Raw genomic sequence first — 23,255 nt, 5'->3', positions numbered from 1 at the left:
TTATAAGAAATTACGAGAGTTTCCCAGAGGCTGGTCCTGGGCCCAGGTTTTATTAATTATCTTGGCATGCCAAAATGGATGTGCTAATCAAATTGGCTGCTTATCCAAAACTGGAGGCATTGTCAATATAAGGGAGGACTGGGATATCCTATACAAGGGGGTAAGCAATTTTGAAGGCTAATACAGGAGAAATGGGATGAAATACAATAGTACAAAATGCAAGGTTATATTGCTAATGGCTGAGGTCAGTCTTTTTTGTTACAAGCTGACAGTGAGAGCTTGCTGCTTGGAAGTAATATAGGAGAAGGATGTAGGTGTCCTGCTGGTTCCAGTACTGGGCCACTCACTTTCTGCTGCGAGTGTTGGTCCGTGAGTTGAAAAGAGGTGAGGAAGCCCCATGGTCTGACATGCACTGGAAGCAATGCTGGTGGCTGTGAGAAGCAGTCATTAACAGGTTGCACATCTTGTACATGCTGTAATCCAGCCAGGCTGATGGAGAGCCTGACAGGGCTACTGAACATGTATCATAGGAAATATTTCACACTTGGCAACTCTGGCTGGGGTTTGACAGTCTGAGCTGGAGCTGATGTAACACAAATAGCATCTGTTCTCATGGCCATCAAGACAGGCAAATGTGTGGGTCTTTGCTGCCTGTCAAAGCCCTTTCCACTTTCCAGAGGGAGGGATGTCTTGCTTGAAGCTTTTCAGTTGTTAGGGGATTTTGTTCTTGAGCCTACAGAAATAAAAATATTTGCAGTTGTTTCCCTCCTTCAAAACCCCTTAGAGATTGGGAGGTGTGTGGAGGAAAAAAAACCTGCAGAAAAATGAAACTGAGATGCTTGTAGCTGCCAGTGTGGAGCAGGATACAGCAGCAGTCTTTGCTGAGTGCTTCACTTCCCAGTGGAACTTAATGTTTTAATGAATTGGCCCATATCAAAATTGGGAGTCTGGCTGCCTGCCTGATGTGAAGATTGGGTGAGGAAGAAAGCACTGTGCTGTGTCATTTGTTGCTACTGGAATTGCCCTGCATCCCATAAATCCTACTGCTGTCAAAGACCTGCTTTAGAAAACCTTTGGCCACTCTGAATAAGGTGGACATTGTGCAGCCATGTGGGCTTTCCACCATAGCTGTAGCTTTAACTACATGTGTGTGCCCTTGCTTTGAAGGGGGTCTAGGACCAGAAGCATATGGGCGGGCTCAAGTGTGATTGCTTTCCCAGACTTTCTCATGGATAGGAGGACCAGACACAAGCTCTATTCATATGTCTGCCAGTCAAGGAGAAATGAACAGTAAACAGCACTAGTAGGGGCCTCTGTTAGTCCTATTCTGTGTGATCAGGTTTGTGTTGAAACCAGATGGAGGGAGTCTGTGCTTAGGTGTGAGAACTTGTCCATGAAAGGAATGCTTGCAAGGTTCTCACTTGCTGTTCAGCTTAGAGGGGGTGGCAGCAGTGTGATTTACAGTGAGGGCAGAACCAAACAAGTAAGGCAGACTGAGAGCTGAGAATACACCTGAAACTGTGCACTGGGAAAGAGAAACGCTGGCACCACAGACCTGAACTGGACAGAAAGCAAGCACTGAAAACAGCTTTGGACAACCTCAGCAGCGCCAAATATTTGTCCTGGTACCTGGCTCAGTTGGTTAAGTGGAGCCAATGTAGGGTTAGGGTCAAATACTGCCTGTGGAGTCACCAGTAAGACAGAGGAGAATGAAACTGTTCAGAAAATGTAACCCCAACACTTAAGGCAAGCAAAATCCCATTTGGCCACAACATGAAATGATGGATGAAAACTCTTTTGCTCCTGTTGCCCTCCCCAAGCAGGCAAAACTTTTAGGGGTAGGTGACAAACCCCATCCAATAAGCGGAATTCAGAGGGACTAGAGGTAGGACAGATTTTAGGTTTTGTTCTTTCTGCACATCTGCTCCTCTCTCTCATTGAGAATCTCTGAAGTCAGGAGTCAAAATTCTGAGGCAAGGCTCAGTTCCCCAAGTCTTTACATGTTCTCTTTCCTGCACATGGACTTCACCCTCCCTCAACTGGCCTGAGACTTCTCTCCCTGGGGTAGGCAGCAAGCAGCACAGAGTAGCTTGGGGGAAAATGGGAAGTACAGGTATACTGTCTGGGATGGAGACCCAGGGGAATTGTGAGGAGAAGCTTGGAGGAGGAGGGCAGTTCCACACAAGTGAATGCACTGGTCATGCTGCTTCCTGATCTGTCTGTCCAGGATGGCACCCTGTATGGCTCTACCCTGGCTCTGGGAGGATCACCCTGCCCGCTACCTGTGTGGGAGCACAGCTGGCAATGTAGTCCTACCCAAGGATTCCTGCCCCAGGGATGCCTTCCTGTTTTAGCAGGCATTGCTCTGGATGCCATCATGCTCCTCTTGGGATGCTCTTTTTTGGATCAGAAGGTCAGCTGTATTGTAACCTCAGAGCTACAGTCCCCTCTGTCTCCTGGCATCTGTGCAGCTGTGTTGTTGCAGCAGCTGCTTGGAGGAGCTGGGGAGAAATGAGAAATGCAGGGCCATATTCCCATGGGCTTGGTGGCCAAGCATGGAGCTAGGTGCAAACTCCTTCTCTACCTCATGAATGCTTGAATCTGGAATTAAAAGAGAAGAACAAAGTATATGGAAGATCATCATTTCATAAAGCCCAGTGAGCCTGGCTTCAAAAAAGGAAAATCATGTCTCACTTACTGAATTCCTTGAACATGTCAAGATTTGTAAAGGGAGATAATATCTTTTATTAGGCCAATTGATACAGCTGGAAAAAACACACAAGCTTTCAGGCACAGAAACCCTTATTTTATGTTTTCTTTTCCAGCTATATCAGTTGGTCTAATAAAAAGTTATTACCTCTGCCCACAAATCTTATTTCACTTAATCCTTAGATCATCACAGCACAAGTACTTCAACATGTCAGTAGGAATGGAAAAAAGGAGAATTATTTGATACAATTTATTTAGATGACTTAAAGTTCCTCAGCCAAAACATGAGCTTCTACAAAAACTAAGCAGGTATAGAGTGAAATCCAGTGCCATTAGTAAAAGGTATTCCTAGGAGGCTTAAAAGTTTACTTAGAGAATCAATTTTCATCATGGCAAAGTGTTAGCAGCGTTGTTTGTGGTGTGGTACAGTTCTCTATTGTAGCAGCAGAAGAAATTATTTAGGCTAATAAGGATAGATGAAAATTGTGAGGAGTGCGAGATAGGAGAAAAAAAAAAACCATATGCAAGGGACAACGTGCTGGAAAACTGAATATTTGTTAAACATGTGGACCAAAAACCAGATTTATTTACAATTAATCTGTACATCTGTCCAGCCAAGAAACAGACTGGGGTCGTTTTATACGGCTCAGTGGAAATCTCTGCACAACTCACTTGTGAGAAGCACGTGTGCAATGATCGTTGTGCTTACATTTGATCCTTGGCACCGCCTCCACCGGGGGCTCTGGGGACCGGCTGCCCCATCTGGAAAGCTGTGTTAGAGAGCCAGGGAGAATTGGGAAGAGCATCAGAAGCCATCAGGAGACTTTGGCTAAAGCCTCTATCATGAGACAGATGTGTAAGGCTAGGATTTATCTGCCTTAGTGGGAACTTAAAAAAGTGTCTTCGGCAACAAGCTGGAGAAGGCAGAGCGTCAGACTGTTCCTGGCCTGCCGCACCGCAAGTGGAACTAGAAAGGGCTAGCAGAGTACCCGCATGAGGTGCTGCAGCACAGGTGTGCCCCTCAGTCAGGCCAAGGTGTTAAGAGTGCTCCGGGGGTGGATGTCTCCGTGGCTGCCAGGCGCCGGGTGGCCGGGCGGTGCGGGGCCGCCGGCGGGGCCGTGCCCGCGGTTGCCGGGACGGCGGGGCGGGCAGTCCGCCGGAAGCACCGGCGGCCGCGGCGGCGGATGGAGGCTGAGCCGGAGCGAGCGGAGGCGCCGCGGAGGGGCGGCGTCGCCGGGGTGAGCGGGCCCGGGGCCGGGGCGGGCCCAGCCTCTACGAGCGGGGCCCCGAGGCCTCGGACCGCGGCCTGGAGGGGGCGCGGGGCCGGCGGCACGGCTGCCGTGGGGCACCGTGCAGCGGAAGGGCCGGGCCGGGCCGGGCCGGGCCGGGCCGGGCCGAGCGGCCGGCGGTGGGGCCGAGCAGCGCGGCTGGCGGGCCGGGAGGGGCGGCGGGGCTCACACCTGCGGCGGGGGAAGCCTCTGCGCTGTGAGGGCACCGCGCCGCGCTGCGGGGCGTGGCGGCAGGGCCGTGCCTGGCGTTCCGCTCCCTGCCATCAAACGGCTCTTGTCAGTAACTGTGTGTCCTCTGCTCCTTCGTGTTTCCCCTGCACTACAGGTACTAAAGATGGGCCGTCGAGCCCGCCAGGACCTCTTTGCAGGTGAAAAACTCAGCACGAAGAATTCCCCGTCTGCTTCTCTTGGAGAGGTGGGTGTCCTGTCAGAAGGGCTTATCTGTTGTCCTGCTGTTGTCTCCAATGGAGAATTATTAATTTCTTCTGAATTTCCTTCCTGCATGGTGTGCTTTGCCCTTTGAATTTTGTCCTTAATTTGGGACTCAGGTCACTCCCCTGTCCCTTTCTTGGTGTTGCCCTTTGTATAATAGTTTCCACACAGGAAACTATTGGACTATGGTTTCTTACATGTCATGTATGGAGAGTAGTATCATACAGGACTTGGGGCCCCTCCGTTCTGTGCATACATATCTTCCTGATATTTTAATTTCTGGATTTAAAATGTGGGCAGGCACATACTTTTGTGACCAGTTTTGCCACCACCTACAGTAGCAAGGCAGATAAATAGATGCCTTACTTTTGTGCTTTGTTTGCTAGAGCCAGAGTACATCTGACATGGTCTCTATCAAGTTTGTGTAGTAATGCTCTTTTTCATTTTCTCTGTGCACGGCTACAAAGGTCGTACTAGGAGCCAGCTTTGCAGCATCTGAGACTTTTCCTTGGGTAATAATGTGCAAATTCAGCTCCCACTTGTCTTTGGAGGAAAACTTTGGTTCAGAGGCTGTTCTATTAGTACATCTTCAAATGGTAGAAGGGGGTCAGGAACTCCTCTTTCTCAGGAGAGTGAGGCAACATCCTCAAGTATTCAGAAATAGATCTGAACTGTTTCAATTGATTTTTTTGCTTAGTGTTGCAGAATGCTGAAATCCTTCCTGGAAGCTTGCTGTTGGATGTTAGCACAGCACCTCCACAGACATCTCCTGCTAGAAGGTGCAGCTCTCAAGAAATGACATACCAGTTTTGCTCCCTGACACATACCAGATGGAAAAAATGTCATCTGACTTCCACCTTGTTGACAGTGATATTTGTTTAAATGAGGTGATGCTTACTGTTTTGCAATGCCAGTCAATGGTCTCCAGCATACCATATTCCTGGCTTCTTTAAACTGGAAATCATTTTGCCTTGCTGGCCGCTCTGGCACCAACTCTGCTTCAGGCTACTCTGCTCAGAGCCTTAGGACATTCTGTCTTGGAGTGACTACTCCCTGATTCCCTGTGCAGTGACAAAACTTTCCTATTACACTGAGTAGCTGTGTCCCAGACATCTGTGCCAAAATGATTGTGGAGGGGAGATTTTTCCTTTGAGACCCTGTGATGCTGTTGAAAATAGCACTATTACAGCTTAGCTTACAGTAACACCTCATAGAGCAGACTTTTTTCCTGGAGAAAGTATGCTCTTTTCTTTTGGTAGGCATAATGGAGAATCATCTTCCACCTAGGGAATCTCCCCTTGGATGTGCTGTAGGCATTCAGGATGGATTCTGTGAGGGAATGTGCAGAAGATGCAATTTAAGAAATAGAAGTAACCGTGGACCTCATAGGTAAAGAAAGTCTTAGGGGAACCAACTGATGGTTTAAGGGGGTGTAATCATTAGCTGGCCTCCACATTAGGGTGGCTCCCTGTCAGATTGTTCTCTTGTGGTTCTCTTGCTGGAACTGGCCATCCTAGTTCATGGTCTGATTCTCTGGTTTTAGAGAGACCAGGGCACTATGTAGAGGTGCAGCTGATGGACTGTAACTTACTGCAGTTTGCTTGGGCTTACTGTTCACATCACAACCCTTTCAATAGCTGGGAAGAGATCATAGGGGCTCCAGGACTTGGGCCAGTCCTGAGGAAGACTAAGAAATATTTTCAGTGTTCTGTTTGAGAGCAGTGAGCTTTTCAGCAGCAGAAGGGTGAGGACTTACATGTCTTAGAACATTCAAATATGTTAGTACTGGATCTTAACCACCAGGAAGAATAGTTTGTGTCAATAGTCTCCTTCAGACAGGTCTTTGTTGCTAAATGTTTGTGTTAGTCAAGAACCTCGGAGGTACTGGAAGAAAGACAAAATCCACTGTAAATAATCCTCAGCCTTTTCCTTTGCTCCAAAATTGGAGGCTTTTTATACGTGACCACATTTGTTACCAAAGTGAGTATTTAACAGAACTAATATTGTTTTTTCCTTCACCCTAGATTGGCAATCCCCTTTTACTTTTCTAGAAGCTTGGCTGTGGCGTGCTTTTAAGTGGTGGGGTTACAATGGATGTCTCATTCAGCCCATTTTGAAATCTTTATAAGAAATCTTCCCAAAAGAAATGCAAGATTAAAGAAAAACAAACCCAGTCATTTTATTTTTTTTTCTGGAACTGGCAGTAGTGGATTAGGCAATATGTAATTAATTTTAGCATAGAAGGTTTTATTCTTATTACTGATTTTGAAGGCAAAGGGGTTTGTCTTAAATCTTTGCCATATACCCTCATATGCATTTCACATTCAGGTTAGTGATTTTGCCTTCAGAGCTTTCTCAGAGTTTTAAAACTGGTTTAATTCACCTTAACTCTTTTTAATTTTTTTTTCTAAATTCCTTGCTAATCCAACCAGTTTCCACCCATCTCAAATTTCTGGTATGAACATACCAATTGTGCTATTGTTTGGTCTTTTCATGACACTGAGAAGCATCCAGGAAGTGTTTTCCAGTCACAGCAGCTTGCTTGAAGGAAGCAAAAGGTACCTGTCTATCCATGTTTCAACATCTGGGCTTATTACAAGCAAATTCACTTAGAGGGTTGACAATTATTGTAATTAAAAAGATCTTTGTTTTGAAGTCAATAGGCAAATCATCTGACTTGGAGCATAGATCTTATCACGTTACTGCTGATCTCTGCTTGGCCTGGGCTCTCTCTCCCAAAAGACAGTGCAAACTGTGTGTTGTTCTAACTACAACAAATGTGTGTTAAAACCTCCTTCCCCAGGGCGTAATCTACTTCCCCCAAGCTCTATGAAAATAGATACTATGATATCTTAGTATTTTTTCAGAACCTGTTGTGTGTTTGTCTCTCCCACAAGAATATTCTTAACTACAGCAGCAAATCTCTAATTCCTCTGTCCAAATCTCTACTTCATAATTCCCATTCTGTGTGGAAGTACCTGCATTATCATCAAGTGTAAACCTCCTCAAGGGGCTCATGAAAGGTCACAAAGCTCACACTCTGCCCATGTGACATGCAGAGCATTCCTGCTTTTTCAGAAGTACAAGTACTAACAAACAACACTGCAGCTATGTGTTATTTCATCAGGCAAGATGGAACATGATTATTTGCTGTAATTGGTGCAGTTGGCAGCCTCCTGCAGCAAAGGCTGTGTGCGTTCCTGCCCTCAGAGCTCCTTGGCAATTCAGCAGGCACTTCTTGGGCACCCAGGGGAATATGCTGTAAGTGGGAATTCCTAGAGATAAATCTGCTTGCTGCATGCCAGAACACCACATTTCAAACATTCATTTCAGAGGGGTAATGTATCTCTTTTTCCATTGAGAGGCCTTTCCCATCCCCTGGCTTGATGTAGTACATTTACTCATCTTGATGCTATCATGTTTCTGACAGTATGGGAGAAAGTCAAGCTAGTTGTTTTATTTGTATAATGAGACGGACAGATCATGCAATGAGATCTGTTGAAGATCTTTGCTATCCCATCCTAACAGGACTTCTGGACACTTTTACAGAATTAAAGTCAAACCTTTTCCCTGGCTCTAGTATCACTGCATCCAGCAGCCTGAATGCTGGCTTGATGACATCCATCAGAAGTTGTTGTTTGGCCAGGTTTGGAGCTCTTGATGAGATTGATTTGGAAAGCTGAGTGGAAAAGCCTTTTTAAAAAATGTATCAGCAGATTTTTCCTTTCCTGTTTCTTCTCTCAACAAGAGTGAGCTATTTGTTGTCCTGTAAGAAATCTGTATGGAAAAATATTTTAATGTTATCCTACTTCCATGGTCTATTTTTCTTTATCCTACAGTGATGTGATTCCCATGGGACCTTGTTCAAGAGTTCCCTGGTTTCTGCCTCTTGCAGTCTCAGTATGATTTTGCCAGCATGTCTCTGGCAGCACTCTGTAGATCCTTTGAATGGAGACTGCTTTACTAGGCAATGGTCAGCCTAAATAATGAAGGTTTTCCCTATTTTCAAAATATTTCCACACAGGTAGGACAAAATTACTTCATATCAGAGTTTGCCCAAAAATCAAGTTCCCTGCTGGTTGTCTCTGTCACATTTCACCACAGCCTGGGGAAAGGCTCTGTAGTTTCTCTTCTGAAAATATGTTCTTTTGTTGTCCTAGCTGGTATTTGTAAGCTTGCTCATTTAGTTGTGGTCCTTGGGTGGTAGTGAGAAAGCAAATAAGAATTGCTGAAGGTGAAACACGTGTGAAAAATTGCTCCAAGAAGAGATTATTTAAATACTTTTCCAACATGTATTGCACAGCTGGATTTTCTTCCATGCTAGTGCAAGTCTTGTGCCACTTGGGCTCTGTACATCTGGAGAAGCTTAGGTCCTGTTGGACCCCACAGAAGCCTTTCTGCTTTTGGCTGTGGGAAGAAGCAGGCTGACAGATACATGCTTCCAACAGATTTTTACCAGTTGGGCAAACCTGATTTCACTTGTGCTGCTCATTGGTAAGGACACCTGTGTACCCCAGCTGCTCTAACCTGCATGTAGCCCCCCTCTGCTCTTACTGCAGTAAGATGATAAGACCAGATGACGGCAAAGACACAAAATGAACTCAGATACCAAACCACTTCCATGAGAGATATATGCAATTTATTAATCACATGGATTCCATGTTCCACAGGAGAGATGATTTAATCCAGAACAAAAGTCAGGTGTGTTAGTGGAGTGTTTCCAGCTATCCTATCCTTACTCCTGGTGGAGGGTCATAGATCAATCTAGGATATTCTAAATTCTCCTCCTGAGTGCTTTTGAACACTGTGATTTCTAGAATAGCATAGAGATTATTGGATTCTTAATTACCTCCTTGCATTTGGTGCATAATAGCTCTGGTTGCTGCAACTGCTGGTGCTGAGTCTGCTCATCTAAAAGCTTCTCAACCAGTTTGCTACTTTCAGAGTGATTAACAGGCTGATTTTTTTGAGTTCCTTATCTATATAACCAAGCTGCTCTCTTACACCGTTAGCTTTAGATCATCTGGTGAAGCTAACACGTGTAGGGGGACAGAATATGAGAAAATAAAGGCAGTATAGAAAGTAATCTTAACCCTAAGGAGTTGCAGCTGAGCCAATTACTAGTGATTAGGAACAGGCCTGACTTTAACAGGCCACAGCTGTAGCTAATGAGAAGAAGAGTGTTATAAAAAAGTGGGTTGGTTGATTAAGAGGGGAAGTGGAGTCAGTTGGCTGCTGTGAGAAGGGAGAGTCAGTGCTTAGAGGAGCTGTCTGTGAGAAATATCAAGGAGGTATGAAAGTCTTGCAATAGGGAGACAACAATGTGGAACCTTTGCAATATAATGATAACCAATGGCGGCCCCAACGCGATTTAGAAAAAAGGACTTAAGTATCAACCAATGTTGATTTAGGAACGAAGACTTAAACATTAAGCAACGTGATTCCATGGTGATGTGGGTAGAGAACTGTATGAGGAAAACCACCAAAACTCAGAGAGGAGTGGGAGGATTTACTAAAGTAACTGTAAGAACTGGAAAAAGAATAGTTCTATTATTCAGTACAATGTGTTTATTGATTAATGAAATATATCAGTTGCAGCTATTAATGTTTGTTAAACAGGAGTATAAAAGATTTTGAAGATAAGTACTTTGTAAACTGAGAAAAGCTGCAAAATGGAACCAACACTCAGAAATATATACATATTTGTACTATAATATGTTGTCTGAACATTTGTATAACTATTAGTTCTGAATGAAATATATGAATGTGTCATAATGTTAACTTATTTGAACATGTCCTTCTAGAAATGCTGCAACTCTGTAATTAAAAGAAAAAGGGGGAATTGTAGGGGGATAGAATATAAGAAAATAAAGGTCGTATAGAAAGTAGTCTTAGCCCTAAGGAGTTGTAGCTGAGCCAATTATTAGTGATTAGGAACAGGCCTGACTTTAACAGGCCACAGCTGTAGCCAATGAGAAGAGTGTTATAAAAGAGTAGCTTGGTTGGTTGGAAGGGGAACTGGAGTCAGCTGGCTACTGTGAGAAGAAGGAAGAGTCAGTGCTTAGAGGAGAGGGCCATGAGGAGCATTGAGGAGGTATGGAACTCTTGCAATAAGGAAACAACAATATGGAACACTTGTAATGTAATGACAACAAACATGGACGGCAGCTATGCCTATTTTACACTAATTGCTACAGCCTGTGCTCTCAGGGGTGAATCTGAGGTTGCCTTGAGAAACAGTAGCTTCTGAAAAAAGGGCTGTAGCCTGCTACAGTGTATAGCCCCTAGTATGACTGGTCCACCACCAATACTGGTTCCTGGCATGGCTGCAGTGACTCTCCATATGAGTCTTTCTAGGATCCTACACACCTGAATAATTTGAATTTTATCATGCTATAGGGAGAATGAACTAAGTCTGTTCTCTTCTTGCTCATGTTTAGGTTTTGTTTTTTTTTTCTTGAAGTATCACAGCTGGCATCTGCATAAATGGCTAGATATAAAATGTTATAATGTAGGATCAACTTTGTGGTTTGCTCAAGTGAATAAGGTTGCAAAGCACATGCTGCAGGACAGTCATAAATGTAAGTCTTCAAGCTGTTTTGTGCAGGCTTCCATAGTGCTTCCTTTTAACTTCTTTCTCTTTTTTTCCCTCCTGACCCTTCAAGGATGAAGACCATCAGGAAAAGGTTGACCACGTAAGACTAGAGGCTTTCTAGGTAGATGCTGGCTCCTCTGAAGGGGACTAGTAGGATTAACCTATTATCTGCCTGGGGACTACCTTAAGAGAGTACTCTAGTACTGGAGAATAATATAAAGTTTGCTTTGGACGCAGTGCCTTTCCTGTGTCCTCTGTTTCTGTTGCTGACAAATTTTTAATTATCTTTGAAACAGCTGCTCTTATCAGCTGCTGTATCTTGTTTTGAGGTTACAGATGTATATGTGGCCACTGAAAAGATACTGTTTTCACTTAAAAGTCAGGACAGCAATTAGCTAATAGAGTACAAAGCCTGACTTAACCTAGATTGCTGTCCAGTATGGTTAGTTTGCTCTTATAGCATGAAAACTTCTCTTTATGGATGATGAAGTCTTGCTAGTGCCCCAGAGGAGAGGGCCAGGCAGGAGTAACAAGGACATGTGCCTTTAGGTTTTCTATGTGTCTTTTCTTTTTATTTCACCAGCACTGAATGCCAGAATCAATAATAATGTCATAGTGCTTCTTCCCAGGCTCCTGTTACACACAGAGAAGGAATATACATGTCCTTTTTTTATCCTGCACCAAAGATAAAATACACCTTAGCATTAATTTAGCATTAGGAGCCAGGATAATGCCATTCAGAACAACCTGAGAAGTTCTACCTGTTTCTGTTGAAGTCTTTGGGCTAATTGCCTTGTACTCTTCCTAACCATGGAATTGGTGTTGCCCAATTTTTCCTGTCTAGAGTTGCTCTGTTAGATAATTATAACACCCTCTCCTGTGCTCTTAATTCCTTCTGCTGAAGGACCACTCCAGTACTGATAGCACAGTAGATTCATCTGTGAAATTTAAAGCCCAGAAAAGAAACCCCTATCACCCATCTCATTAATTCTGGCTCAGAAGGGTATGCTCATCACAAGGAGTCAAGACTATTCAGATTAGCTCAGTTTTCTCTTGGTAGTGCAAGAGATGATATTGTAAAAAAGATCCACTGGGTTTATTTGGCAGTGATGGATGGTTCAGGACTATGCCCAGAGCACTTTTCCATTTATCAGGCAAAGAGACCTCCCACTGATGAGTATAGTTTTGGGGACTGGTTGCCTAATAGAAATTTTTACTGATAATTGATCTAATCTTCCCCCCCCTGCCTCACTGGAACCGGTCCTTACAGTCATTTCACTGGAACTAATTCCACCTCCATACAGTGCCCTAAATCATTGATTCCCAAGGTCTGCTGTTGAGTGCTGACTGGTCACATGCCACAGGCGCCTTCTTGCTTCTGGCTGCTAAATTTCATTAAAATAACTTTACTGATGTGACTCTTCCACATGAGCAATTGTTGCTTCAGGGATGTTATGCAATGGTGCCTGGCAAGGAGATTTTACTTAGTAGGGGCTTCCCTGCTTTGAAAACCGTTTTGTTTGGCTAATTCCTGTGTCCTTTATTCAAGCTTGTGCTCTTAAGTATGACAGTCACACTTTATAGTATTTTTCCATTTGTAAAAGTTTTTAAATGGTATAAAATGGTTAACTGAGTTCAGAAATCTGACTGATCAGTAAGCTACTTGTAACTTATACTGCAGTATGCTTACAAACTTCTGTTAATTGCATCATAAGTCTCTTCCAAATCAACTGCTAGTGGAACTTTGTTATAAAGTGTGATTCAAATCTTGTTGCAGTATATCCCTCCCTTAGTCATTGCCTGGCCAATCTGAAATACTTGGCTTCTTGAATCATTTGTCCGAAGTTGGCTCCTTCGTCCCCCGGATGGCTCATATAACCCTTCTCTGAACTCCCTTTGGGCTTTGCTGAGTGTTACAATCTGAACTCTTCCTGGATTTGGTCCCTCTCCTCTTGCTGTGCTGAAGATAACTTTGTAGCTGCTTGAATACTAACAAACAACCTCTTCAGGGTTGTGGATGTGAACATACCTGCTGAAGTCCTGCCCTCCAGACATCTGCCTGCTCTGAAACTTGTTTTGCATCCTTTGGCAAACCGCTCGTCTTGCATCTGAATTTTTGCCAGTTGAATCACTCATTTGGCATCACCTTCCAAGACTGCCTGGGATATTTAGCCAAAGGCTGTGAGGCTAATCAATGGTATAATAAAGGGTGTATCCTAATATTTTAGTTAATTTGCAGAGGCAGAATAAGCAGGAGTACGAATATGGTTGTTAGCCAAGATTTTGCTGGTTTCTTTTTGTGGCTTTGCCATAGATTTTCTTTGGGACCTTGAAGAAGTCCTTCCACTAGTTTTCTTTAGTCCCTATCTAAAAGCAAAGCTAGAGCTTTATGCAAAAGCACTGTGATTATTCCCTGAATAGACCCACAGGGGGATTTAAATGCCTTATCCTCATAACAAAATCCATATCCTGCACTGGATGCCTGCATAGTATATAGATAATCTCAGGATAGGCTGGTGGATCTGTTGGGATGATAAAGAGTAGCTGGGAATGGCAGTGTGTCTGAAACCAAAACCTTGTCCTTCTGTGGAGTTCTGGCCCCATTCTGTGAGCTCTGGGGGTGCGTGTCCTTGCACTATCAGTAGGGGACCCTGATCCCCATCCTGTGTTTTCTAGCCTTCAGAAGTACAGCAGGGCTTTTCCTTGCCTTCAGGGACCTCCAGTTCCTGATAAGCAGATGTTCATTTCAGTGTTGGAACGTCATGCTTTAGATGTAGAGATTAAACTGGCCATCTCCTTTCTAAGCTGGAAAACACTGATTTTGTTGTCCTCTTTCTTCTCTGAGAAAGATGTAGCAAGTAATGTGTACCGCCTCCATAGCGAATATTATATGTCCTGACAAGTCTATGAGCTGCTCTGTGTCTGAGAAGGCTCTCAGTCCTTTCTCCTGAAGCTGCTCTGCTTTGCAAATGGAATCAACACAATTTTGGTACCACAGGGAAAGACTTTCTAACTGAAGGCAACAACATTTGAGTGGGAAGACATCAGTTCCAATGGGTCCTTTGGGGACCTCATCCTCTAGTTGTGCTTTGGTAGACGTGCCATAGGTATGCTCAAGGTCCTTCACAGACTAAAAACAGGGACAGCACCTGATTTCTGACCCTTATACAGGTGAATGCTGGCCTCTGTGGCTCTATATCACTCAGTGTTTGAGTGTCAACATGCTTTAAGGTGACAACTGGAAAGAGGATTTGAAGATCTGACCTTTCCAGAGGGGGCATCAAAGTCCTTTTGTAGTTCTACTTGCCAATGCTTCTGAAACATTTGGGTGGAAAAATAGGCTGTTGCTTTTTAGGTTAAGTCAACATGCCAGCAGCAATTGTTTTCATTAAATGTTTATTGGGAGAACAACTATAAAAAGAAGGTAAGTACCTGAAATATAAAGCCAGTTATGTTCTTAAATTGCTAGGTCACCCAATTGGGTGAGGTTGAGTAAGTGTATTTGCATTCTAAAATACAGTGCAGAATGATGTGGAGATCCTCTGGTGAGAAGCAACCTGCACTCTACTTGGGGAGGTACTAGCTTTGTTACCAGAAGTACCTAAAACAAGACAATTTCCAGACTTGGGCTGACTCATGAGGATCCTTGTGGACGCTTGCAGGTGTGTCTGCACCTGTGGTGTAGACATGGCCTGGGGCTTGATATGATCAGGGCCTTTAATCAGAGCGGTATTTTCCTGACCCAGTTCTTACCCTTGCACAGTGGTTGGCACCCAGCTCCAAACTCTCATTCCATTGTCTGGTCTGGATCTGTGCAGCAGCCACCCCCCAGGTGCTCTCCCCTACGTTCCCTGAAACTAAAACATCCAAGTGAGGAACCCAGCACCAGCTGTATTCAGCTGAGTGTTGATCAAGGGACCTTATTTTTGTAAAAATAATCACAGTGGTTTGGGCACTGTCCTTCCACTCTGATTTAGAGAGTTCATGACCTAGGAAGTCATAATTGTAATGCAGTCACTTACAGTCATTTCTATATCTACAATTTGCACTGCAATAAGATCTAGAGAGTGTTGGTATATGGCTGGAACAAAAATTTCCTATTCCCAAAGACCTTACAGTCTTACTGCAATGTTTTTCTGTAGCATCCTGTTCTCCCCTGTGATCCTCAGCTTGCGGAGGAGCCTTCAGCAGGGGTAGCAGCATTTTGCATACGGCATGTTGCCAGGGTTTTGCTTTCTTAGGCATGCAGTTGGGAGTAGGGTGAACTGGCAGTAGATAGCTCTTGAAGCAATTGGCATTTCTGAGAACCTGTGAGGGTTCTCTGAGGCAGAATTTCCCATAGCTATTGCACACAGAATGCCCTTCCATTTACGTGGCCATCCTGGGCTGAGCTGCATTTGTCCCTCCATGTCTCAGAGTTTGTCATGTGTTTTGATTCTTGCATTATTCTAGTAAATACCCTCCACTGAAAGGATTCAGCATCCAAAGAAGCACCGGGGTTTTTACCTGCTTCCATTTTACAGGATTTGCATCTTTTTTTTTTCCCAGAGGTTTTCTGGTTGCTTGTAGAAATGCTGGACTCCCAGACTGTTCCTGGGGACCTCTCGTCTGGAAGTTGGCCAGATTCTCCAGGAGGAATCTCAAAAATGCAGCTGAACTTTTGTTCCCTAATTAGGCCAACTTCCCCAGTGTGAGCCCTTGCACTGCACGGCCTGGAGCTCCCCAAGGCCTTGTGCAGCCTCTGTCCCGTGCACCCCAACTGGCTGACCGGCAGGGCAGTTATTTTCAGCTTTCTGAGCTTATCTCCTTGCCTTTTGATGACATCTTCTGAAATAGCATTTCTAGTCAGCCATGTTTCCCAGCCTTTCCAGTAGTACCCTGCCTGCTTGTCTACCTTGAAGTGGATTAGGGACAATCTCATTGAAAATAATTTTATTAGAAGCTTTTCCTTTTCCACACATTTATTTCATACTTTGAGTGCTTCTGGACCTACATCAAGGCAACAAAAGAACTGTAGGAGGTGGGAAGGTGGATGGGAAAATGTCTGACCATAAGTAGCATAAAGTGATAGCAAACTGAGAAATGTTCATGCTTAGGAAGGCTGGAGAGGCATTTCCCTATGACTATGGATTGTGAGAGGATTCTACCTGGTGACCCCTTGTTCAGAGAATCAGGTTGTTGTGTGCTGATTCACTATTTTCCTGCAGGGGAGAGCAGTAATTCCTCAGACGGGTTAAGGTGCCAAATGCTGCAAAGGTTCATGGGTGCGTGTCAGCTGACAAATAGCTGGCCACTGTTTTGGGAAAGCAATTCCTGATAGTTGGTAAACGATATGAATTGCTCCTTTACCTGTGATAGGTGGCAGAGAATATTTGAAGGCCCTCAAGAGCTTCTGTTTCAGTAACGCTTTCCCTAGTAAAGGAAAGCCAGTGACTCTGAAAAGAAGGACAGTTTGTGGATGAAATGCAAATCCAGTATTTTCTGCCCAGTATTTAAGACATGCAGAAGTCCTTGGAGGGTATTCATTGAAATCAGAGGCACTATTTGAACCGTCTATGGGCATGATAAACAGAGCCAGCAGAGATGGGTTGTTCTTTGCAAAAAAGCCCAGGCTTGCATAGATCTTGGAATTGATGTGGTTTTGATATCATATATGCTCTGAGATCAGTATAGATGATTTTATGTGGCTGTTTAGGAGCAGTGGGGCTATTTGAATTATAGCTCCTTAAATGGCAGCAATCAAAACTAATTCTTCAGGCCTGGTTGTGTAGACTTGCTTTTCTTCAGTCAAGGGAGCCTCTGGCATCTTGCTGGAGAGGAGAATCCTTGAGACTGCCTGTACTTGTTTCTTTCCACTTCTTGGTCAATATTGGATAAAAACAAGACACCTACATACTGTGTGAAAGTCTCACAGTGTTTGTATATTGGAAAAACATAAATCTACATATTTTAGGGGAAATATGACATAATAGAAGAATTATGTGTCCTCTGTTGCTTGCTCTCAATGTCATTTGAGTCCCTGCATCCCTGCACAGAGTGCTCAATGTTCCAAAGGAGTTGTCATGTTGATGAAGGTAAATTAATCCATATTTCCAGACCCACCTGAGAATCTGAGGGACTGAACATGCCCATAGTCTGCCTCTGTTGTGGTTGGTCCTAAAAGAAACTTTGCTGGACCTTCGGGATTCAGAGACACACAGGATAGTTTCTTCCATGAGGGAAGCAGCATCCAACTGGCACCTTCAGAACTGTAGACGTGATCTGACAAGTAGCCTGGAAATTTCTGCTTTAATGGGGAAGTCAGATTAGAATTCTGCATCTGTCTGATAAGAAAGGGCCTGAAAAACAATAAAGAAGGTAGAGTTTCTACTTTGATGCAGGAGAGATGGAATTCAGGCCAGTCATTTTTTCCACGGGAGAGATAAAATACTGATTATGGATGTATCAAAGTATCAAAGTGTTGGTATGGAAGGTGGCCTAAGAAATACTGGAGAAATGCCTGAGCTGAATTTCTGAGAAAAAAAAAAACAACCAAACAACAAAACAAAAAACTTGGACCATGGCAGTTTTACTTGGGAAAGGGACAGTCTGCAGAAACTCGAGTAGAGGAGATCCTCTGGAGATAAATAATGGACAAAACTGAAGTGGAAAGGAAAATTCCAGCCAGTAAGTGATTAGCTGATGCTGTGAAAGAGACTGAGCAGCAAGGGCTGAGAGACAACACGGTTGTCAGGAGCTGGTGGAATCTGTGTTTTGAGCACTAGACTGTTGGGATGTATAGCTTTGCGTTTGGGAACATACATATAAATCTTGCCTAAGGTATAACAGTAGGTACCAACAAGTTCTGATCATTTAAATCCCCCAGTCTTTTTCACCAAAAAGGTATGTTTAAAGGCACATTTGCTGCATTATAGAAGGACAGTGTACTCTATTTCTGCTCTAATCCCTCTGGGGTTGACATTTGTCCCACTTTCTGTCTCAAGCTCTTGCTTGCAGCTGCAAAATCCCTACCTGTCACCATATTATGGTAAAGCACAGCATTGCATTCTCAATTGTAAATTATGCTAAGATTTTGGAACTGTGAAAGTATCTGAAGGTAAGTTTATTTCCTTGACAGAAGTGTACGTGGCATTTGACCTTATTGCAGCACTTTCCAGGCAGCTAACAAAGAAAAACTATTTCTCCTCAGCTGACAGTTAACATTGCCTTTCCTGTTGCTAGCGTTCCTGTAGGCAATTCAGAAAGAATTACCTGATTTTTTGCGAGAGGAATAAATGACCTGTAGGTGTATGTGAGGTGTTTTTCAGGATCTGACAGACATTCAGGGTTGCCTGGTGTGTATGATCAATGAGAACACGGTATAACATTGGCAAGACATTGGAATCAAACCCCTAGATGCCCTGGAGTCATGCCTTGTGCAAAGACTGGGCCAGACATTGTCATCACCCTCTGATGTGGTGTGCCCCACTTGGGTTATCTTTGATCTGAAGGCTAGTTTTGATGATGAGTAAATTAAATTGCAGGGACATTGATATGCCCTGGACATGCTGCATTTTCCCTCAGCCTTATGGCCCAAGTTCTTTGGTGTCATTTTTGTATCCCTGTGCACCTTTGTGAGGAGTTGTGAGGCTGTGTGTTGGAAAGAGCCTTGCTGGCTATCAGAGGGAGAGTGTAAGGGGAAAGGGGGTTATTGCATGGGAAGCATCTGTGTGGGAAGGAGTGTGGTTTTGGGTTAGGGGTGTATGTAATGGGAATAAGGATGTTTATGTGGGCATGCAAGCCCATATGTGGTGTGTGTTCCAACTTTTTCTTGGGCTCTGGGTGTGTCCAGATCAACTGAATTCAAAATGCTCCTTTTTTGGCGCTGTAGCCTCTTCTCTGGTTTGGCATCTTAAGAATCTGGGGGAATCATTTAAAGATCAGAAAACTCCATTCACTTGGGCCCCTGAAGGCTTCACATTCTGTGACATGGTCATTCCAGTCGGCTGAGCTCTGTCCCCCACGGATGAGCCCATATAAGGAGGCTGTTTCCTGCGTTTCACGCTCCCTGCCTGTCCCTCTGCCCTCCTGTGCTCCCTTTGCCGAAGAAAGTTGGTATTTTGGGACTGCAGCTCCTGCCTCATTCCTGCTCCCTGTTTATTTTTGGAGGATGACTATTTTTGCTCCTATCAGAGAGCTATGCAGGGTCATACCCCCTCCCTGCAGCAGGCAGAGGCTGCCCCTGGCAGGGTCTCTTAATTTCCCACACTCACAAACAATGCTTCTACTTCAAGAAATAAACATGTGAGACCCCTACCATCAGGGGTCAGCGCGGCCCTGTCCTCATCTGTGGCAAGAGGTGATTTGGCTTTGGCTCAGGGTTGACCCCACCACACATGCAAAGTCAAAACTCCTTGGGAGTCATCCCACTCATTCGCTTCCTTAATAAAAGCTGTGGGAGCCACCTGTGCCCCCACCATTCCTTTGCACTGAGCAGTTTTTCTCTGTTTTGGGGCATCATTCATGCAATCACTCTTTCTCACAGTGGTCCATTCATGGGTCCCTGTAGTCCATCTTCCCTCACTGGGCACCATCAGTTGGGAGCTATGTAAGCTGGGTTCACTTTGCCTCTGCCATGCAGAACACTGAAGGCAGTGCTGTACAGAGTGCCTCAGGCTGGGGGAACCAAGCCCAAATCTGTGAATGGCAACAGGCAGCTTCCAGATGGCGGGGGTTCATGGCCCCCATTTGACAATTCCATCATAAGCCCCAAGCTGAATTCCCATTTTCTTTTGCCATGTGGCAGAGTGCCACACATGACAATGCAAGAAAATAGTAGGGAATGTCTTTAAGCTCCAGATGATCTTCCCCTTTGGATTTCAGTGGTGGCAGTGGTGGGATTTGTCTCAACTAACTTTGGAAGAGTTTGGGTATGGATCACTGTGTCTGAACTTAGCATCTATCATCCTGTTCTAAGCAGTGGACGAAAGCAGACGTTTTAGGAACAATTCCTCATCTAAAACAAGATGTTTAAAACATGCTGTCTGTACCCTAGGAAAGGCAAAATGTGATACCTCCCACTGCTATGTGGGCAACAGTGATGAGCAAGTTCCCAGTGAACCCTCTTTTGCCAGGAGAGCACACCCTGTGTGGATCAGTCAGCTACTGTATTGTTTGTCCTCAAAATGTCAAAGGCACGCACACCTGAAACTTAACAAGATACTGATTAGGGTGATGCATCTTTTGTTTACAGACAAGCTTAAAAACCTGTCCTGTAGTTTATCTTCCTTTTATTTTATGATTAAAGAGCATTTTAAATGCTACCTCTCCATTATTTGGTAAAGCATTACATTAGTGTGTGTGGACCTGGTGTCTCAATTGGCTTGACCAGAGCTGTCTGTAACAACTCTTCTCTTTATTGAAGGTTCCACCACCTAAACCTCCACGCCGGCAAGGAGGCTGGGCAGATGATCCTGTGCAGGCATCTACCAAGTGAGTCCTCACCTCTTTCCTTATTAAGAGGGATTTAGATGTGGAATAAAGGAACATCTCTAGTTGGACCTTCCTGTCACAGACATTGGAACAGTTTTCCTGGGTCTTTCAGATGGTCTTTCTTTCCAAAATCAATGCAACTTGTTCAAGCCATTTGAAGTATTGCTTTTGCTTGGTTCCATTGGCTAATTGGCTTGGCAAGGTTTAGAACAGTGTACGTGTCCCTGTTTGCCAGAGGCAGCATGCAGCATATTCCTTTCCTGGTACAGTGCCTGGAAGGAGTCAAGAGCAAAATAAGCATGCTAAATGCAGGAGCTGGGATGGGGGGATTTGACTGGTTCTGTCCTTCCTGGGAGAGTGACACATGACAGCACCACACTGACAAGAGTGCAATGAATACATCAGGATTTAGTGATCAGCCTCGACAGTAAAGGTGAAATTTGTCAATGTTTATGTGTGTATGGGGTTATGGTATAATGGAGATGGATGGAGATGGTCAGCAAGAAGAGATGGGAGGAAAAAGTATACAAATTGTAGAATGTGTGTTGAGAAGCCCAATGCTTACATGAAGGACACGTAAGACAAAGTATCTGGACATGGTATTAGAATAGGTATGAAAACTAGAGGACAGTTCAGACTGGGAGGAGATTACTTGCTTTCAAATAGTTGTGGTTTTCCAAGCTTAGAAGTTATGCTGGTGTTGTATTTCGTATTCAGAGAGCCGAAGGGCTGAGCTAGGGAGCGATGTGAGATTGCTTGTGTATTTAAAGGCCTATAGTAAAAGTCTTAATATATACTTTGGAGGCACTCTGAGTTATGAAAAGTTATGTATTTTCTTGTCTGAAACTGAGAATGGATGAGGACATCCAGAAACCTGTTATACAGTCAGTATTTTTTGGGAGGGGAGAAAGGTGGTCTGTATTCTGGGGTAGCCTTTCCAAAAAACCGTACTTTTCTGGGAAAATTATCACTCCATTTGTCTCTGAAAAATAAATAGTCTGGAAATCTGGAGACTAGAATAAAGCAAGGGAATAAAGATCTCAGCCTGAACTCCTGTTGCTCTCCAGTTTAACCCTGATAATGGTTATTTTTCATAGGCTGGCTGAACCTAGAAGTTGCCATTGCAAAGATGTATCCACCTCAGGGTATTAAAAAAGTGCCATCAAAGATCCTGGATCTTTGTAGGACCAAGCAGAAGCTTTATGGAAATGTGACAGCAGACAAAAAAGGTTCAATTTCATTATTTAGTTAAGTAAGTTATGTAATTGTTGGTTAGGTGAGGGACTGGGTTGGAGGTAATACATATGCAATCTATCTGTGCCTAATGTGCCCTGAAGGACAGTGAACAGGTTCCTAATGTAACAGCACTGTGCCATGTGCTATTTTACCATGTTTTCCATTGTTTGACATTACCCTATAGATTTGCAGCAGCTGTAGGTGGTGCTCCCCCAGCATCTCAGCTGCGTGGGTTACAATGCATTGTAGGTGTCTGGAGTAAAGGCTTCTGTGACACTGGGTGTGGGTGAGCTGGAGAAGCAGAACAGGACACAGGGCTGCAGACCTTTCTGTCTCTGAGAATCTGCACACTGGGACGTGAGACCAAGATGTGTCCCTTGCTCAGTCGTGCATGTGAAATGTCATATCTGGCAGTGTTCATTTCTAATAAAGGTTTTTATTGAGTAAATTTTATGAAAAAGTTTGTTCTGACTTTCTCCAGTCATATGAGGTACAAGGGTTTTGTACAGCTAATTCCCGTCTTTCCTTTCCTGTGTATTATCCCCCAAGCTGATCTCTCTTCTCTCCCTTAAAAAAGTCTGAGCTGCTGTCCTGTAGGGCTTGCTTTCTGACATATCCCAGGGTAAAGCCTTCATGTGAAAAGTCTGAGTCATCGGCTGATGTCATACCCATGTTGCTGTAGCTTTGTTGTTTCTGTTTTCTCAGGCTCTATCTCCCCACAGCTTTTCTACCAATTTGACTCAGTTTGGAAGCCCATCAAGTTAACTTGCTCCAAGTTCACTAGTGTAGATGTAGTTAGTTAGAATAACATGCTTCTGTTGTTATATCTGATTTAGGTTTAAGCCCTTTTTTGACAGTGTAACTGAACCTACACTTGGGAATCGTTCTGTTAGAAGTAATTTGATTTTCAGAACTGACAATGCTAAAATCTGATTTTTTTTTTTTTCTTTCACTTAGAAAGGAAGGATGAGCAGAGTGGCTACAGTTAGATTTTCTGTGTTGTGTAAATATATTGTGGGTCAGATGGAATACTGTGGCCACTTGTGCAACGATCTTGTAGCTATTCATGTTATTCTTTCTCCATTTGAAGTCTTATATTTTAGCTCTTTTTCTTACAGATTCAGTCAGTTATGACTGTATACGTATTGCTTTTCCTGCAAGGATGCTTTTCTGCTATATTTCTAGTTCAGAGTCTTATCAGTATGAAACAATCACTTGAAATTGTTCTTTTTATTTCCGTTTGGCACATGTTACAGTAGAATTTAGTTTGTGACCTGTTTTTCTACCTTTGTGCTCTCTTTTAGTCCCTTAACTACCCAGCTCATGTCATGCTTATGTAGACTTGTAAATATTTTCACCATCTTGCTGATTATTTCCATCAGACTGCTGCTCTCCCAGACTGTTGCAAGATAGGAAGAGGAGGAGGATTCTTAAAGTTTTCCCACCTAAATTATTTTTAAAATTGATTGGCACAGATGATGTGTGAAATACAGTGTTTTATCATGAGTTCCCATAGCATTTGC

General features: G+C 43.8%; 1 protein-coding gene across 4 annotated transcripts in view; it reads left to right on the top strand.

Moving 5' to 3' along the window:
* The first annotated feature begins 3,416 nt into the window (after positions 1-3,416).
* The window catches only part of IFT43 (intraflagellar transport 43), a 44,400-nt gene continuing 24,561 nt past the window's right edge, over positions 3,417-23,255 (top strand). For 2 of the 4 annotated variants that reach the window (XM_064715806.1, XM_064715809.1), the window contains exons 1-3: positions 3,854-3,947; positions 4,324-4,413; positions 20,429-20,496. In XM_064715806.1, the coding sequence (XP_064571876.1) occupies positions 3,894-3,947; positions 4,324-4,413; positions 20,429-20,496 (212 nt within the window). In that variant the 5' untranslated portion in view covers positions 3,854-3,893. Of the gene's footprint in view, positions 3,722-3,853; positions 3,948-4,323; positions 4,414-10,473; positions 10,525-11,095; positions 11,126-20,428; positions 20,497-23,255 lie in introns of those variants that run through there. The other 2 variants (XM_064715807.1, XM_064715808.1) reach the window with 2 other exon arrangements.

Source organism: Zonotrichia leucophrys, chromosome 5 (genome assembly GCF_028769735.1).
Source record: "Zonotrichia leucophrys gambelii isolate GWCS_2022_RI chromosome 5, RI_Zleu_2.0, whole genome shotgun sequence".
NCBI classification, from domain to species: domain Eukaryota; kingdom Metazoa; phylum Chordata; class Aves; order Passeriformes; family Passerellidae; genus Zonotrichia; species Zonotrichia leucophrys.
The sequence above is the reverse complement of the archived record's forward strand: the minus strand, read 5'-3'. Positions and strand labels throughout refer to the sequence as shown.